Raw genomic sequence first — 19,105 nt, 5'->3', positions numbered from 1 at the left:
CGGAGAAGGCCAGCAGAGAGCATCGCTAGCCTGCCTCCTGGCGCTGGGTTGACACCAATCCGCTTCCAATCGACCGTTGCAAAGAAAACCGGATCATGTGCTCGTGCCTAAGGCTCCCTATCAGCAGGATTTCACATCCAGAAGCATGTTACACAACGTGCATCTAGCGTTCTTAAAGCTGTTCTGTCTCTCCCAAAGACCCAGTCGCCACATCAACCTTTCCTCTCATTTTCTTCTGATCTCTCAACCTCTGCCCACTGCTCTCCTTGTCTCTCCTCCTGGATCCTTTCTTCTCTGGGTCGGTCCACATAATTTATTAGTAGAAATCCTTTGGCTTTTTTCCAAGCCCAAGAGCAGTCTCACAGCTGATCGAGCAGGGGAAGAATCACTCCATCCTTGAAGGCAGAGCGGGGAAAGCAATATTGCCGACCTGTATCATTTGCTTTTTCTTCTGTACTTGTCAAGAACAGTCTCCTTACCTTCCTGGCAGAGTCAAGGGAAGACATTCATGGCGCACGGCTCTCTTCCCGCATCACGAGGGCCATCGTTGGCAGAGTTACGGCTACTCCTGTGTCTCATCAACCCTCTGCGCCTCAGCGGTGGGGATGATTTCCTTCCCCGGTTTCCAGCACTAATGGAGAATTTTTTTATCCTATCCATTTAGTGACTTCAGTGGGGGAATGCATGGTTTGAGGAAAAAATTTGAGCTCAAATCATCTTCTTGGATCAGAAGTCTCTGCCTGACCTGAAATTTCATGTCAATATCAGTTTTCTATTTTAAATTTTCATTTCCATTTTCTTTCTTTATACTTTGCAGAACACGGGGCATTGTGTTCTCAATTTTCCCGACTACACACATGAATTTAGGAATATTTGTTTCATGCAGTCTTTTGGTTTCTTTCTTGGTTTTCAAAAACGACAATAAAAATCCACTGTTCCAGCACATATTGAATGAAATGGCATTTAGCAATTTCATGGGGAATGCCGAGTAAGTCCCACTCTTGCTTTGATGGTAAACGAGGGACCCAGGTTAGGGTTGAATGTCATACTTGCCTTGGTGGATTCGGGGGCTCCTGGGTGTCTTTCAGGCTGATGTTTTCAATGGAAAAGCAAGAGAACGGAGTTGAGAGAACATCCTTCAGGCCTGAGCCTCTGAACCATATGAGCGAATGATGAAGATAAAGGCAGAAGTCAAAACTGGCTCAAGATAATTGCTTCTTGGTTTTGTTTTGTGTGGGGGGGTGTGAAAAAGATGCAGAACTTGATATTTTCACTGCTTAGGGGAATTATAACATATTATATGCACATTAGAGAATATTTAAAAACTCCTTTCCCCATAAACAGACATATGGACAGATGGTGGATGGGCAGATAGCTGTTTTCACGCACACTATCAACTTCCACGGCTTCAAGGGTTAACCATATGCTGACAAGTGTCAAGTCTGAGTCTCCGGCCCAGGTTGTCCTGATTCTAGACCACAGGCATTTCCGGCTCAAACTCTTCTAAGTGAAGCCATTGTCTCTGTGCTGCCTCTTCCCACCCAATATGCTCCTTCTCTTACGTTCTCTGTGTTAGTGAATGACAACTGCCACTACCCAAGGCCAGTGTCAAAAACCGGGGAGCTCGCCTTGACTCGTGCCTTCGTGGTACCCTACCTTTGAAGTCATTCGCCAAGCCTTATCAGCTCTAACAGCTCTCAAATACACCTGTTTCCTTCCGTCTCCACGACCACTTGTGCCAGGTTATGCCAACGTGAGCTCTTGCTTGGATCATTGAACATAACAGCCAGAGCCATCACTACTAAGATCCGATCTTCTCGTGCCATTTCTGTGCCAGATGTTATACTAAACAAGCCCCTGTGCTTAGGGTAAGTTCCAAAACCCCACAGCATGGCCTATGTGCCCTTCACAAACTCGACCCCTGCCTACTCGTCTGTCTATTTAACTTGGGCCAATCCTCGATTTTCACTCTGGGCCCCAAATGCATTAGTCTGCATAGGCTGGTGAATGCTGATGTAACAAATAAGTAAAAGGTGTCGGAGGTTCAACAGAAAAGGGTACTTTCTTGTCCGTGTGAGATCGAGCATAGGTCGGTTGACTCTCCAAGCCAGCCGTCCTTCGTGGACCAGCCACCCGGGATCTTTTCATTTGTGGTGCTGCCGTAACAACACACAGCATCTATGTTCACTGCCCAACTTCTCCTGCGGACAAAGCCACAGCAGCTTTCCACCGCCTCGACCAGGAAGAGATACGCCGCAACTCCACTCTTATTTCACCGGCCAGAGCGAGTCACGTGGCTCTGCAAGAAGGCTGGGAATCGTAGCCTCCGAGAAGGAGGCCTAGGAGAAGGGATTCGGCCAACTGGCAGCCTTCCGTCCGCCACGCCAAACCTTTACAAAGCACGTGGCTGTTGAATTGGAACGTTCATCTTTGGGTCTTTGCACGTTTTCCTTTTTGTCTGGAATTCTTACTTCACACCCAAACCTTCTCATGAATAATTCCTGCCCAGAACTATTTTGGGGAGGAATGCATGGGAATGCCAGGCTAGAACCTCTTTCTCAGGATTATGAAAGCTGGAACAGTACTCTAGAAGCTGGCTTTTAGCTGGCATCCTTGAAGTGAGATATAAATTCTGTCCTTTTAAATTTGATTTTCAAACCAAATGGAAATGTTTATTTATACAGATTTTTCACATCTTCCTCTATGATATAAAGAAGTTATGCTGGATCTGATGTGTTGTCCAGCCCCTTTCACACCTGATACCACTGAGAACATACTGGGAAAGAGACAAGAGATGAACAAGGACCCATAAGCTAAGGATCCTTAGCTCCTTGCCACACGAGTGTCTCTGTTATTGGCTCACGTCATCACATCAGACAAGGGAGAGTCTCCTGGCAGGAGGGAAGTGACAGTATTACATCACTTACTCAAAGAAGTGCTGTCCCAATGACTTTGTCAAATTCTTTTTTGTTTAATTTTATGGTTCTATTAACACAAATACAACATGCACATAGACTGCCTGTTCATTTTCTTTGCTGCACAGCCTGGCATTGGGACTGGGGACTCTGATGGCCGGCGGGGCTCCTCTTTCCACAATGGCTTTGTGGTTCTTGGAGGGGACGTGAGCAATCTCTGAGGCGCAGTACGATTTGTCGCACATCAGCAGCTCTGCAGACTCCTTGATATTGTGGACCAGGAACTTCTGGAAGCCACCGGGCAGCACGTGCTTTGTATCCTTGTCGCTTCTGTATCCACTGTCGGGCAGCAAGACCGGGCCCTTCCGCGCACCCCGTTGTCAATACCTCGGGGTTCCCACTGGTTGTGCCTAATTTTGATACGGTGTCTGGCTGGTGCTGGATGAACTTCTTTTTAACGATCCTGGGCTTCGTCGGAGGTCTGGGGGTGGCCACGATGCCTAGCAGGAGATGGCTGTCACCTCCGCAGGCAGCACCGAGGAAGAGAGTCCTTTGTCATATTCTATTGCTAGAAGTCACAGGTCCTGTCCACACTCGCAGGGAGGGGATTACACAATGGTGTGCATACCAGGAACAAGGATCATTGGCGGCCCCACTAGAATGTGCCTAGATACTCTACAACGTTCCCACGATTCCTAGTCTGAAGGTGCAGGCATATCACATGTGTGACCATGATGGGAGTGGTCACATAGGGTTTGTCCTAGAGCATGTGATGCATTGAGTCGTTCTTTCCTAGATCTCCACCCCTCACTCCAGCCATTTATATGGTTTAAAAATGTCTATTTGGAATAGTAGATTGTTTCTCATTGGAGGAGAAGCACAGAAGGAGAGTAGCTTTTTTATTTCATTTTATCTTAATTTTTAAAAGTTTATTTATTTTAAGACAGAGAGAGTGAGAGAGAGAATCCCAAGCAGGCTCCGCACCACCAGCACAGAGCCTGACATGGCGCTCTATCTCCTAAACTGTGAGATCATGACCTGAGCTGAAATCAAGAGTTGGACGCTTAACCAACTGGACCACCCAGGCCCCCCTGTTTTTATTTCAAACCAGAAGATACTGTGCCTGCATTTAAACTTCAGTTCTCAGCTGAAATATCACCTCTCCTAAGAAATCTCTAACACCCTCATGACTGAATTAATTGCCATCCTACCCAGTTCTTCTATAGCTCCCTGTTCCGACACCTCTGGGAACACGTATCCCACCGTATCTCATTTGCTTCTTCGGGGAAGAGGCAATGTCTTATCACGCCATCGTGTTCTCAGGACCTAGCGCATGCCTGACACGAAGTAGGTCGTCGGCTAATATACACTGCATTTCACTGCGTTGCACTGAAGTTGTCCTTAGGTCTGAAGCTGACCCATAGTGGATGGCGGGATCTGAAGGAAACTGGTTCTTCACCCTCATCCATAAAACGTTTTGGCCTGAGTCTTGGTAAAGAAGGGAGAAAAATGCCTAATTGGCTATCAACACCATCCCAAAGGTAAGTATGTTTTGCAAAACAATGCTTTTTGTTGTTGTTGTTGAACTTATATGTGAAAAGAGACTTTCAAGTATTTCTCGGAGGCATTTCCAACCCAAATATTGTCAGGCCAGCACAGCAAGGGGCACGTAGGAAGCCGACTAACCAGGCAGGTCTCATCTTGTGGGCCAGGTAAGTGACAGGGGATGTGGCACCAGGAAATAAAGATCTTGAGGACTTGGAAGAAAACTGTTATCACAATGTTAAACAATAGTGTGTACAGAGTTCTTTGCACTCTGTTTTGTTTGTTATTGTTGTTGTTTTTGGTGCAAATTGCTCAATGCTGGAATAAGACGTTGGTCTCCAAGAGTTGCCAGAGGTGATGTTCTAAATGTGAATTTTTCAGAAGGCTGAGAGCAAAGAGGTAAAGGAATATATATTGCTTGGTTTTGTTTTCCTTTTCCATAAATTGAACCCTTTTGTGAGTGAATGTCTTTCTAAAACGTTACATGTACTTCCGTACATCCGTAAACAGAAGCTAATGAACAAATGCATTTATAAATAATCTGGATTCGTGAACACAGGACGGTGCCACGACATAGTGATTTTCTCGAGCCTTCTGAGGGGGAACAACACGGTCCCTGACTATGGTGTCTTTTTCACTTCTTTTGTGCCTTTTACAATTCTTCTGTAGTGACTTTGTCCGTATCTCTTTTCTTAGCAGGCTTTCTTTTCCTTTCAAATTTATAGCCCTAAGTTACTCTTGAAAACCAGATGAACACACGCATTAGAACTATGTGCAGAGAAAGTCAATAGTCGAGTGAGACCTAAGTGTTTGCTCGTATGCGATATGCTTAAATCTGACGTCAGGTGGATGTTCAGAGGCCTTTTCTGTTCTGGCTGTGGTTAGACCCACGGAGACTGCTACAGCTGAGTTCTAGATGGGGAAGGTGTTGCTCTATTATACAAGCAGAGTATGAAGACAATCCTGGAGATGACAGTGGAAGGACCTGTTGTCCACAATATAATGGAGAAAGCTGGTGCTCAGAGAGGTGAAGCGATTTGCCTAGAGCCCCCCAGTTTGTGGCCGATTCTGGGCCACAGTAGTGGATTTCCTGATGATAGCTCCATGTTCCCCGCTCAGCCTGTGCCTCTAAGGAGAAGATAAGGGTTGTCAAGGGTGGAGTGAAATGGTTCAAAGGCACTAGCAAATCCATTCTTGCCTGGGAACCTGCGGTTTGCTCCCGTTCCACAGTGGAGTCTATCTGGACATACATGTATGTGTGTGGGTGCAGATTATCAGAGTATGAGATGCCCACAAAACCGGGTCAGGTCAGCACCTTCCTAGCCCTGGAGGCCACATGGGAACCGGCCTTAGTTTGGGGCACGGAGAAACCTGGTTTGCCGGCCCTGGGAAGGGCCCCAGCACTGTTCCTCTGTAACACTTTGGGGCACCCTAGCCCTCCTTATCACACCCCTAAAGATTTGAAACTTTCTAGAAAAAGTCTGTCCGACATCACCCACCTGACAGAGAGATCCTGACTGGCTCAGACCTCCAGAACCGCAGGGCAGGTGCGCCCATCGCTCAGTTGAAGAGAATGTGGCTGCCAAGGGCTCACACCTGACGGCTTCTCTGGACAGCTGTCTGGTTTATGGGAGCTGCCTGGGGGGTTACAGCACCCCCCAACTCTAGGGGAGGCAAAGCCTGACTGCACGTAGATGCCACAGCTCAGTCCTGTTGCCTTAAGACAAGGCACGTCTTGGGGCGCCCGGGTGGCTCAGTCAGTTGAGCGTCTGACTTCGGCTCAGGGCATGATCTCACAGTTCGTGGGTTCGAGCCCCGCGTCGGGCTCTGTGCTGACAGCTCAGAGCCTGGAGCCTGTTTCAGACTCTGTGTCTCCCTCTCTCTCTGCCCCTCCCCCGCTTGTGCTCTGTGTCTCAAAAATAAATACACATTAAAAAAAGAAAAAAGGCGGCAAAGTACGTCTATGGTGGAGCTCCTGTTCCAGGGCCCCTGAGGTTCAAGCAAAGGTGAGACCGTACCTGGGGCACAGGCTTGCTCTCTGCTCTTACTTCTTCCCTGTCCTGCGCTCTACTCCCTTACAGTTTTTTAAATGCTTATTTTAATGTTTATGTTTGAGATGGGGGAGGGGCAGAGAGAGAGGGAGACACAGAATCTGAAGCAGGCTTCAGGCTCCGAGCTGTCAGCACAGAGCCCCACGGGGGGCTTGAACTCGTAAACCGTGAGATCATGACCTGGGCTGAAGTCGGATGCTTAACTACTGAGCCCCCCAGGCGCCCCCCAGTTTTTTTCTCTGTAAGAGCACCCCCTTGCAGTCTCGCACCCCTAACACACCATGCTCACTTAGCACTCTTGGCCTCTTGTCGCCTGCTGGCTTTGGGTGACAGCACGTCCTTTGCACCTATTATAGGCAACTGCAATTTCCATAGGGTTTGTCCCCAGAAGCTCTTTCCTCCCAGCCTCCAACAGAGTCTTCTTAAGTGTGTTTCCTGAGCCCATCTTACAAGTCCTGTAGGCAGAGAGAGCAATTCTCTCTCAAGATTGATGCCCTGAAGTGACTTCCTCTCTCTCTCTCTCTCAGGACAAAATACACACATATTCCAACAGTGGCATCGCCAGGAGTAACCTCCCAGGTCCTCCCTGCACGCCTCATATACAAATGCTGCATTGTTGTGCTGGTCTGGTTGGGGTCAGCAGGCCTAGCTGGGAGTAGGGGCAGGAATCCCCAAAACTCTCCCAGGGAAGAAGCAGATCCTGTCACTGGTAATGGGAACCAGGAACTCTGGAATATGGATCATCAGGTGAAAACGGAACTTGGTTTCTTAGACCTCTCAGGTTGGTGACATTGCTCTTGGCCTTAGGTGGTGGGGGATGTCGTGGGGGAGGTGGGGTAGTCCAAGGCCTGAACCCCCAGAAATAGACTGGGTGGGCATCTGTGCCCGATGGCCCAATCCAACCGATTGACTTGCTTGGGGGTTCATTCTCTTCTGTTCTTCCCACTCCTCATTCCTCCCCCACCTCTGTGCCTTGGGCAATGTCTTATTGAAATGTTTTGGCCAGATCTCAGGGGAGGGGAGAGTGGGTGGGCGACCGAGGGCAGGTTTGGGGTCTACACTTGGGCAGAGTGGTGAAGGAGAGTCCTAATGGGGGGTCAGGCAGGGAGTCTGGGGGCAGGACCTGCGAGGTCCAGCCAGCCCTCCCTGAATGGAGTGTACCTTCCATGGCTCTCTGTTATCCTAACGCACAGTGCCTGAGCCACAAACAGGATGGATTCCTTGATCTGTTCCTCCAGATCAAGGAGGAACTTCTCCATCAGGGTGTCGGTGATGTTTTCTCTTCTTTTCACTCCCGACCAACCGTTTCTTGAGGGGCCGGCCTGATAGGAGATGTAACCCGAGGGAGAGAGGCTCAGCCCTGGCCTCCACACCTGATGCAGGGCACTCCCTGGGGGGTGGCTCAGGAATCAAGAGTGCCTAAGGGAAAACGAGACAGGAGTCCTGCGGAGCCATTAATTCCAGGAGAGGAGCGGCTCAAGGGTTCCCAGCACACCTTCAGATCCAGAGACCTTCTCCGTGCCTTCCTGAAGCGCAGGCACTGGGGGCTCAGCTCACCCCAGCTGCACGGGCATAATATCTCTTTGAATTCTCTATTTCATCTTGAATATTCATGTGATTTTTGCAACAGACTCCATGATACATCAGGGCTGGTTTTAGAATAGAACCATGGGACATTCTAGCTGCTAAGAACATGAGGTTAAACCTGTCCACCGTGGTCTCATTTGTAAAATGGAATAAAAACCATACCTACCCCACAGGCCACGGGGATGACGGAGCTAACGCAAGTCAAGTGCCTGGTGCTCCATAAATGTTCTGGAATGTTATTCTCCTACTGATAGCCTGATAATGAGAAGTGCATACAGTGGGTCCTCATTAGTTGGAGATTCCACGTTTGCGAATTCACCTACCTGCTAAGTTATTTGGGTCCATAAATCGGTGCTTGCAGCTCCTCTCGTGGTCATGTGGCAAAGGGGTGGAACCCGTGAATCGCCTGATCCATGGGACCGGGAGGCGTCCTGCTCTGCCTTCTTGTTTCATGGTCTGTTCAGTGCCACTTTCCGCATCTTTGTCTTCTTTGTTGGCGATTTCGCTGTTGAAAATGGCCCCCGAGAGCAATGCTGGAGCGCAGGCTAACTGCTAAGCACGGGCTGTGACACGCCCTGCAGAGAAAAATCCTCGTGTTACGTGAGCCTCATTCAGGCAGGTGTTGTCCCGCTGGTGGCCGTGGATTCAGTGTTGATGAGTCAATAATACATGTTAAATAAAATGGTTTTAATGAGAACCACATATAAACTAAGGCTGTGCATTGGTTGGTCGATAGACGGGACCGGAAGCTGGCAGGAACCTAACTGTGTTTCAGGGGTTCAGTATGCATTGTTCCCGTGGCTTCGTAAGAACAGAACTTTGTGTGGCAAGTGACGAGAGCTGATGGCACATAGGTGCGTTCTTTGTGGTTCAGCCCGGCCCTCCCTGCCGCTGACTGACTGACTCTTCCCCCTGCTTCCTGCCCCTCTGCCCCCTTCACACTGAATGTCCTCTGCTCACTTTTCCACGAGACTCCAGCCCTTTCACGTGGGGTGGACGGTCAGGAGAGCCAAAGGAGCCACCCGTCTAAGGAAGGTAAGGAGGGGAAGCAAGGCAGGCAGGGGGTCCACTTCTCTCGGTAAAGCTCTAACACCATCAGCAATGTACCCCCTACAGACAGGCAGGCGGCAGCTGTGGGGATGGACAACAGAGGGACTTTAGAGGAAAGAGGTTGCCAGCCCGAAACTTGGCTTCGCAACTCACTGTGCGCAACTTATTAATCTCTGGGGCCTCAGCTTCCCCACTGTGAAATGGGAAGAACGATCCTAACCAACGCCATGGGGCCGGTGGTGGAGACCAGCCGCACAGGAGGAGCTGGGCGCAGTGGCCGGCACACACGGGGCACCCGGGGACACGATGCCGGTGACCGTATTTAGGTGGGGGCATCAGGCCGACTCTGCAAGCAATTCCCCAGCCGCTGGCTTTCTACCGCCGAGGTTAGGCCAAAGCCGGGGACAAAAGGTTCGTCTTAATCCCACAAGGAAAGTCACCCCAGTCCCCGGTCCTGACACCCCAATCCTACCCCTCGCCCGGGGCCTGCCACCCCATTACTTGGGCAGCGGCGGAGCTCTGTGCCCGAGCCCGGCTCCCACGAGGCGGCGGCCGGTACCTGGCGCGCAGGCGCCCCTACCCGGGCGCTCGCGGAGCCCGCAGCCGGACGTCCGTGGGTGGGGTGAGCGAGCTCCGGGCCGCGGCCCGGGGTCGGTCCCGAGGTCGGGACGTGTGGGCCGCCCGGGCCGGGGAGGCTCGCGGCGGCGGGCGGGGGGCGACGGCGGCCCTCCTCCCGGCTCCGGCCGAGGCGGGGCGCCCCGGGCTTGGCTCGCGAGGCCGCGGCCGCCTCTCCCCAGCGCGCCTGCCGGCGGCGGCGGCGGCGGCGGCGGCGTCGGCAATCCCGGCTCTTGGCACCACGCCTGGCGGCCGGCCCAGGGCGAGGAGTGGCTTCCAGGAAGCGGGCGGAGGAGCGTTCCAGCCGCGTCTCGCCGTCGCCGAGGCCCCGCGCGCTCCGAGCGGCCCGCGCCCGGCCCCCTCACGCGCGGCCCCCGCGCCCCGGCGCCCCCCGGCTCGCGCGCAGGGCTCGTGGCCGGCCGGCCGGGCGCGCCGTGCACTTGCCGGGCGGTGCAGGTGGCGGCGCGCGCCCTCCGCCGCTGGGCCCCGGGCCAGCGCCGCGCCGCGCGCCCGGAGGGGGCGGGAGAGGCGGGGCGGCCCCCGTCCCGGCCCCATTTAACTGCGCGGCGGCGGCGGCGGCGCCGCGGGCTGGAGGCCGGCGTCGGGGAACGTCCTGGTCCCGGGCTCCGCACGAGGTGCCGCGGCCCGCCTCTCCGCCGCGCGCGCCGCCCGCGCCGCACGTCCCAGAAGCTTCTACGGCGCCAGGTGGGAGTCGCGAGCTCGGCGCGGGGGTCGAGGGGAGGCTGTCCCCGGGGGGCGGGCAGGGACGCCCGGGGCAGTGGCCCCCCGGGCGAGGCCGGAGGGGTTACCTCGCGGGTCCCGGGGCGGGGGGTGGGGGGGCGGCCCGGAGACCTCGGGCCGGCACGCTCCGTGGGGTCCTGGAGGACCCGGACAGGGACGTTCGGGGGTGCCGGCGGGCGGGGACGGGGGCGCTCCTGAGGGCGGGGGCCCCTGTCCGCGAAGGCCGGGGCGGGGGGGAGGTCCTCGTGTTGGGGCTTCCCCGGCGGAAAACGGGCTGACAGCAGCCAGTGGCCTTGAGCGTCGGCGGGTCGCGAGCGCCTGGAGCGCGGGGTAGCGGGCTGGGGCGGCGCGGACGCGCGGGCGCGGGAGGAGCCTCCGCCGGGCGGCGGGCTCCGGCGGGGTGTGCGGCGGGGCGGCCGGTGCGAGCCGGCGAGGGGGGCGCGCGGTTCCCCGGGCCCGGCACTGGCCGCCTCCCTTCGGCCCAGAGTCGCCGCCTCAGGTCGGAAACAGCAGCACATTTGCGGATCGCATTAGGCCAGGCCCTTAATGCTTTCTCCAGATGGAGAGAAGCCACCGACCCGCCCCCGGACACCGGCTCCGCCAAGGCGCCCGCGAGGCGAAGCGAGAGGCGAGGCGAGTGTGACCTCGGCTTTTCCAGTCTTGGCTCGTACTGATTTCCCTGTAAATCGTCAGGGGGACTCTGCAGCCCCCCCACCCCACCCCCCTCGCTGCCCTCCTGGGCTCAGGGGGCCTCTGCCCGTTCGTCCTCACCTATTTTTGGCAGAGTGTGCCCGCCGGCGCTGAGGCCCTGCGCTCTGAACCTCCCTGAACTCTGCTCTCAGACCTCTCTGGCTGCAGGTCTGGGCTTGGACGGTGGCATCTCCTGGGAGAAAAGCCTCGAACTGTTAGAGAACAGTCACCATCGTGCTGTGTGACCTTAGGCAGGTCCCTTCCCCTCGCTGGGCTGCCTTAGTTGGCCTCAGATTCATTTTTGCCTGAAGTCGAAGAAGCTGGCAGGTGCCCTAATCCTTGGCTCCATGCTGGCTTCCTGAGTCAGAAGCCAATCGCCACACCCTGCTGTTGACACATGAGCTGGAAAGTGGCTGGTGCAGAGATGTCTCAGCTTCTGGAGGACTGGCCGTGTGGGTTGCACATGGGAGGCAGGTCCAACTGCCCTCCTGACCTTGATGCGGACGCCTCTTAAAGATAGCCCTCCATGGCCTGTACCTTGAAATAGGCACCCCATCCTGAATCTACACAAAGCTTTTCGAGACATTGTTGGGGGGGGGGGTGGTGGTTCAGGGTCCCTCCCTCCGATGGGTCTCTTAAGTCATGGGTGCCGCCACTGGGGACAGAGCTGGTTGGAAACCAACTTTTCGCTCTCTTGTAGGCTCAAGAGAGACTCCCAGGAGACCGGACCCGATGGCTTCGTGGGAGAGCCCCTGGTGGCCGCTGATCTGGATGGTCGTCATGCACTCTGCCCTCCTACAGGTACTGTGCAGGGGAAGAAGGATGACAGGCTTCCCTCTGCTTGCTCACAAGCACTGTTCTAGATCACCTAAGATGTGGTATGAGCAGTGTTCATCGTATCCCAGAGAGAATCTCATTTTCTCCCTTACCCCCGGCAAATGGCATTCCGGTTGACCTCGCTGTAAGAATGATCCAAATCCCTTGGGTCCTTGCAGAGCCCTGAGCAGGGCTCTGAGACCGCTTGGGTGCCATGTACCAGCAATGACTTGGGGGGCTGTCGAGGGCCCTGTCTTTTCAGTCTAGAATGGCTGTCTGCATGTGCCCGGTGGAGGCTGGGCTGCGAAAGGCCAGGGCACAACGAAGGGGCCGAGCCCAGTTTCTGACCTTTGCTCAGCCACGAAGTAAGTGTTCTGAGTTTACTTGTGTCAACACACATCACACTATTTTGCGGTTCTTTCTTAGGCTCCCGTCTCTCCCACTAGCCTGGGAGGGCCCAGCTCACCCCTTGCGTCCTCATTTGCCCACAGAGCAGACTGAAGTAAAGGTAGCATCGCCGGAGAGACAGGAGGGAGTGGCGGAGACAGTGACAAAGTGGGTGGCTCATGCCCCATCTAGTGAGAACAGCCGCTGCCCCACTCCAGCGGAGCCAGGTGGGAACACAGGCCCAGAATTGTCGTATCTTCTACTTTTTTAAAGAGGGCTGGATCGTTCAGACTTCCTAGGAAACCTCCCAGGTTTTAAAGCCATAAAAGCCAGACACATATGTTTGCATCCTGGATTTCGCCTAGCAGTTTAGAGCCCATGGTCTAAAGGTGCAGACCGAGTCTTAGTGTGATGTCCCCAGGGCCACTGTTAGCCCAGTACAGCACCTCATGTGGGTTGGAACAAGGCAGCCCCTCTCTTCAAGTGTAACTTCTTGGGCATATGGCTCAGGGGCCTGTGTACCCTCCGGGTCTAGCAAAGGGCCTGGCCCTTTAGGAGGGCTTTAATGTCTTTTCAACGAGGTTGAACCCTTGAATAAAGAGACACACTGTGGGACAGATTGATCAGGCTGAGTCTCAGTTCACTTTCTCGGACACGGTGTTTCCGAAGCCTCTTTCAGCCCCAGTGCCCCACGACTGCGGTGGCTCGTGGAAGCTGGCTGTCAAGGTACGGTTTCTCCCCCGTGATCCCCGTGTCATTGATGCTGTTCTGTAATCACATTCTAATAGATACGTCTCGTTAGCACAAAGATATTTTTAGGGTGATTTTAGGGTTCCTCTAGTCAGTGATGTGTAGGGTTGTGGCGAATGGCAGAGACTCACTTTTCGGTCCGGTCAGCAGATCTGAAACAGGCTGTGAGAGCTTCGCATTTTTCTTCCTGGGCAAATGGGGCTGAGGCTTCAAGGCACAGCGTTTCGTTTTGTCTTCTCGCACCCTATAAAAAATTTAAATGTGCTTTGAGGCAGTCTGCTGACCTTTGGCCAAGGGCAGTGTTTGCCCAGCTTGAATCGCTCAGTGACCTCTTTTGGATTTTTCCATATCTATGTGCCTCTGGCAGTGTTGTTTCCACGTATGGGGCGGCGGGTGCAGGAGGTCGTGGAAGGAGGGTTCAGACTCCAGCGCCCTCCACGCAGCCCACCGCTCGAATCCCGGCCGCACTACCTCCTGACCCGTCCACCCAGACTTCTCCGCATCTGTTTCCACATCTGTAGAGAGGGGCGTCTACCTCAGAGAGCCATTTGGAGGAGTTAATCCACTGCAAGTGGAAAGAAGGAACAGACAAAACAAAAACAGTGTCTGGCGTGTAATAAGTGTGCAATAAACGTGAGCTCTCTGTGGGGGCTGTTGCCTGGGAACACCGGGGCTTAAGGGGTGCCTGCAGTTTCCGCTGTGGTACTGTAGGGGGCACTCAGGAGGCGTCAGCCGAAGAGAGAAGGTGCTGTACAGGCGGGAAGGAGGTGGGGCCGACCTTCTCAGGGGAGTCTCCCGGCAGGTGTGAGTGGGATTAGCCAGGGCAGTCTCGCTATGTGGGCGGTGGGAGAATGTTCTGGTGTAGGGCAGGTCAGTCCTGAGAATCTACTTGTGGGTTGGACACTTGGCTGTCTGCCTAAGGTCAGCCTGGGTTTGATTCAAAGCTGCCCCTCTGGGATATCTTGAGATTTTGGTTCGTGTCTGGGGGGCCTTGAGTGTTCTTCAATATCTCCCCTTTCTTTGTTTTGTTTTTGTTTTTGTTTTTGTTTTCTTTTTGAGAGCGAGAGATTGAGAGTGAGGGAAGGACTGGGGGAGAGGGAGAGAGAATCTTAAGCAGGGGCGCGACCCGGAGCTCCATCTCACCTGGGTGAGATCAAGACCTGAGCAGAAATCAAGAGTCGGACACTTAAAGACTCAAGACTGAGCCGCCCGGGCGCCCCTCCCCTTGCCTTGTCAGTGTGGCCGCTAGGTGGCTGGTAGGGAATTAAAAGATGCGAAGCCGAGCCACAAGGAGCAGGGATGTGCCAACTCGTTTAATAAAAACTAGATTTCCTTTATTAAGTCAGCAAAAACTTAACCTCTTATAGTCACTGACCGCAAGCAGTTGTGACAGATCGCAGAGCAAACGCATGAGGTCGGCCGCCTTGTGTTTTTCTAACTTGTTCTTGAGTGTTTCTGGAGCAGCTTCCTGTTTCCCTCGCCCTTCTGGGTCAGGGACCCCGGCCGCGTCCTGTCGCCCCAGGTCCTCTCCTTGGGGACCCCGGTCTTCCCTGAGAAGTCAGCTGCCACCGCTCCAGTGCTCCCCTGCAGCCGCCTGCTTTGGGAAGGTCTTACACCCACTCAGGGGGTATAAACACGCTGCCAGTCGCCGGCTCCAGCCACGCTTTGGTCCATCCCCTCCATGTCCCATTCCTTAGTGACGTCTTGGGCAGATTTACTTTCATTTTTTTTTTTCATTTAAAAAAAGCCCAGTCCGATTTCAAATTTGGATTCCCCGCTTTGGTTTCAATGTCACCTCCCTTCTGTCTCGGGTAGGCTCCACACGTGGCTCCAGGCATGTGACGTGACGTCCTGCCGTGGTCTTTCTCGTCTCACCTCAACCGGTGGTGAGGACTGGTTCGGGGATACTTCTGCTGGGTCCGGCCTTCCTGGCACTGGAAATAAGGAGGGGGGGCGGGGAGGAGAGCAGACAGCTTTCTGTGTAACTGGACACGTCTCTCTGGTAGTTGCCACTGCCTGTCGGGCTGTCGGCGACTCTCGTGTCCTCGGGTGGCTGGTGTGAGTTCTTCAGTTCTCCCTTTCCTGGAGCAGGAGGCCCAGCACGCCCATTGCTGCTGAGTTCTCCTTGCCTAGCGGGCAGCTTCGTGGGGCGGGGTCCAGGCACGCAAGGCGTTGTAAACCCAGCTCCCTGGCAGAACACACGGACTCACCCCATCACCATCTCGTCCACCTGCAACAGACGTCGCGTTGTGTGTCAGCCACACTCCAGTTAAAGAGAGACAGCCCAGCTCCCTTTGTCGTTGCCCGCTTGATCCGTAGGGAACGCACGCTTCCTTGCCGTGCAGACGGTGGAGGCATCGGATTCTCCACGCCGCCTCCTCTCTCTGTCCTGCCAGCCGCCTTCGGTTCTCCACTTCTTGCTCAGGGAGGCCCAGGGACGTATCAGCAGAGCCAGTCTGAGCGGATGCACATCTGGGGAGTGGAAGGCCAGTCTCGCCTTGCAGGCCCCCCCCCCCCACGTGCGTTCTCTGTGAATGATCTTTTACTTCAGTGAATCTCAGTCGGGCTTAGAGAGTAGGGAGGTGATGCAGGACTTGGCCTTGCCCCTCCCTGCGAGCTCTGCGGCAGGTGTATGCCTAATGTTAGCCCCTCTCTTTAGAATGTGAGGTCCTTACCTCCCCTTTGTCACCACTTTGGCCCTTAAGACCAATGTCTTAAGGTCTTAAGGTCATTGGGAAAGGTCCCATTGAATGTCTTGACTCCAAAATTAGACACTGAGCTCTAGTTAGTGCGAGTCGTGGTGGCGGTTCTGGTCCCAGCGATTTGGGTTTCAGTGGTTCTGGTCTGAAGTTTTAAGGGTTGTTCTTTTAGGGGGTTCTTGGCAGTCCTGGTCTCACTGATCCCCTCCGGTGTTATTTTTGGTCTTTGATCCATCCTTCTGGTTCCATCAGTTCTGGAATCGAGAGGAGTTGTGGTCTCAGAGACTCTGGATATTTTGGTGGTTCGGGTCTCGACAGCAGTTTTGTCTAGGTGGCCGTCACCTTGGTGGAGGCCTCGGCATCTGTGGTTCTCATCTCGGTGTTGGCTCTGGCCATGGTGGTGGCTCTTCCCTTCTCTCACCATAGACATTATACCATAATAATTAGACCGTTTGGCCTTCACCCCGTCCCTGTTGCATCAGAAGGCAGAATCCAAGCACAGGTGCAGAATTCCCCCTTCTCCTCAGAACCTGTTCCCTGACCCGGGAGAGGAGGGCGGCAGACTCAGCCGAGGTGATAGATGTGTCGGTGTGCTCTTGATTGACTTGGGTCCTGCGTGGGCACTAGTTGTAGAGCCACGCACACCTACGCTCACCCTTCACAGTGGCTTCTTACGGCACCACGGAACCCCCAGTAGAACCATTTTCCATCTCTCTTATTCTCACCTGCCTGGTCCCCCACCTTCAGGACTTCCCAGCCAAGTTCTGGGGCACTTTTCTGGCCACTCCCCATCTAGAGAAGAGGTCTAAGAGAATGACAGTGATGAGTCGATTGAGCTCCTTGCCATAGCTTGACATCCTGTGTCAAGCGGCACTGACCGCTAGCAGGTAAGTTATGTGCATAAAAATTTAAGTTGTAGAAAAATAGCAGAGGTAGATAATGAAAGGAAAATCAAAGTAAAAAATCTGCCTTACCCCTACCACCCAGACAACTATCGATGTTTTCATGTGTAATCTTCCAGGCTTTGTCTATGCACAGATGTCATATAAATACACGTGTTATGTTTTGATTAGTGGGATCATGCTAAACACACTGTTAGACATCATTGTTTTCAGTCAGTATATCATGAATATTTCTCCCTGTCGGTACGTACATGTCTGCGTTTCCATTTGGAATGGCGGTGTTCATTGCACTTATGGATATACCGTAATAATTTGTTTACACACGTTGTTTCTTTGTTGGACCTTTGGGTTGTTTCCAAGATGGTTCGGTTGCTTGTGTTTGCCATCAGCTACCTGTGATGGACATCTTACGCTCACGTCTTTGCTTACTTATTTGAATATTCCTTAGAGTAATTTTTCCGTAGATGAATGTGCTTTGCTACACATTTGGTACACCTTGTGGCGCTTTTTCTCTTCATCCTGTTTTATTCTGGGTGGAGTTCTTCCAGCACTCTGGGTTTTATGTCACACGTGCATTCCCCGAGTGACGTCCCCCTCCACAGTGATTTGGGATGCAGATTCCAAGCTGTGCTGATTGACACGACAGATCCTGAGCAGAAGGACTTAAGCTTGTCCTGGAGGCAGAGTCCGCCTTCTTCCCAAGCTGCCCCCAAGGCCTGCACCTGCAGGATGGAGTCATTGGGTAGATCCCGTGAGAATCCAGTGGAAGAATGAAGGGGAGCCCTTTCCTCATTTGTCATTGTGACGCCTGATGCCTTTCTCTTTGTCTCTGTGTCCTTCCCATCTCTGGCTCTTTTTACAAGCTGCTCAGTTCCAGAGTTCTGCACATTGTCTCTTCTGTCTTCTTACGCTCTCCCCAGGCATCTTCTGTCAGTCACTCCTCTGGTTTTCTCTCCAGAGCCTCCTGCCTGGGGCTTATCACCAGGGGACCCAGATCTCAGAGTGATTCAGGCTTTCAAAAGTTCTCTTCAAGTAAGATTCTACATACAATCAAAAGATAAAAAGGTATCTTCTATTTTACATTAACTTCTAAATGTAAACATTGGAAATAAAACACAAGTTTGGTAAGTCTCTTTTGGCTTTTCTTTTCTTTTCTTTTCTTTTCTTTTCTTTTCTTTTCTTTCTTTTCCTTTCCTTTCCTTTCCTTTCCTTTCCTTTCCTTTAGTTCCTTTTCCTGTCTTTTCTTTTCTTTTTTCTTTTTCTTTTCTTCCTTTCCTTTCCTTTCCTTTCCTTTCGTTCCTTTTCCTTTCTTTTCTTTTGTTTTCTTTTCTTTCCTTTTTTCCCTTTTTTTCTAAACTCAAACACTTCTCCAAAATGGAAGAGGCGCAACATCTCGGAGAGGCTTCTGACTGTCTCTTCCATGAATTGCACATCAATATCCATGAGCTACTAGTCAGCTCCCTACGATATTCCCTGGGGGCCTTAAACATGATACTTCCTAGAGGGAAGTCCTCAATGCCCTTCCCCCCCCGCCCCACCAACTCTGTCTCAGTGCTTAGATTCTCCATCATTTGGTCATTTGAGCCAGAATCCTGGGATCACCATAGATGTGTTCTTTGCTGCCCTGCCCTGTACCCATTCTGCCACCAATTTCCATTTGTTCCATCTCAAAAATGCCTCTTAAATCAGTTTCCACCCCTCTGCTTCCATTGATACCATATGTTTGAAGAGTAGGGTACGTGGTGGCACCAGGTATAAACAAAGGCAGTTTGTGGTCATACTGGACAGGACCTTGCCGAGCAAGTTGAATAAGTCATTGATAAAGAGGGCTTTCTTTGGCGGGCAGCATGGAGTCCTGTGGGTGTTCAGGAGGTGATGGGAGGCACCATTAAGATTCCCTTGGACCACTGGTGATGCACATGAGCAGAGGGTACTCGTGAGGCAGCTGGCACCGGTCCAGGTTGGTAATGAGTCCTTCAACTCAGTTCACGAGAGTGTGTGGGTGGGAGTTAGCCATGGACAAGAGGGTGAGTATGGAAACATTTAAGCACCTGATGAGATAGATCCTGACAAGTGATCGTGTGGGATAGAGAGGGGCGGGGGAAGAATTGGAGATTTCTTCAGGTTTTGAACAAGTTTTAGGGGCACATGAAAATGAAAACTTACCCTGATCTTGTGAAATGGTTGGTGATGGCTGAAGGAATAGTTTCAGGGCAAGATGTGATTGCAGAAGGTGAGGCACTGAATAAAGGACATGTGTGATGCTCTTTGAGAGGGAAGTAGGATCTGAGCAGAGTGAGCATATCAGTATATATGTACTCCTCAGGGAAGCATCTAGGAGAAAAGAAGGGATTAAA

At 52.9% G+C, this 19,105-nt stretch overlaps 1 protein-coding gene across 2 annotated transcripts in view; it reads left to right on the top strand.

Moving 5' to 3' along the window:
• Positions 1 to 7,186: 7,186 nt before the first annotated feature.
• Positions 7,187 to 19,105, top strand: part of ADAMTSL3 (ADAMTS like 3) — a 350,523-nt gene continuing 338,604 nt past the window's right edge. Inside the window, exons 1-2 of one of the 2 annotated variants that reach the window (XM_053888620.1) lie at positions 7,187 to 7,258; positions 11,895 to 11,995. In XM_053888620.1, coding sequence (XP_053744595.1) covers positions 11,927 to 11,995 — 69 coding nt within the window. In that variant the 5' untranslated portion in view covers positions 7,187 to 7,258; positions 11,895 to 11,926. Of the gene's footprint in view, positions 7,259 to 9,862; positions 10,469 to 11,894; positions 11,996 to 19,105 lie in introns of those variants that run through there. The other variant, XM_053888619.1, reaches the window with a different exon arrangement.

This window comes from Panthera pardus, unplaced genomic scaffold, assembly GCF_024362965.1.
Source record: "Panthera pardus isolate Hobbes unplaced genomic scaffold, ASM2436296v1 HiC_scaffold_23, whole genome shotgun sequence".
NCBI lineage: Eukaryota > Metazoa > Chordata > Mammalia > Carnivora > Felidae > Panthera > Panthera pardus.
This window is presented reverse-complemented; position numbering and strand designations above follow the sequence as displayed.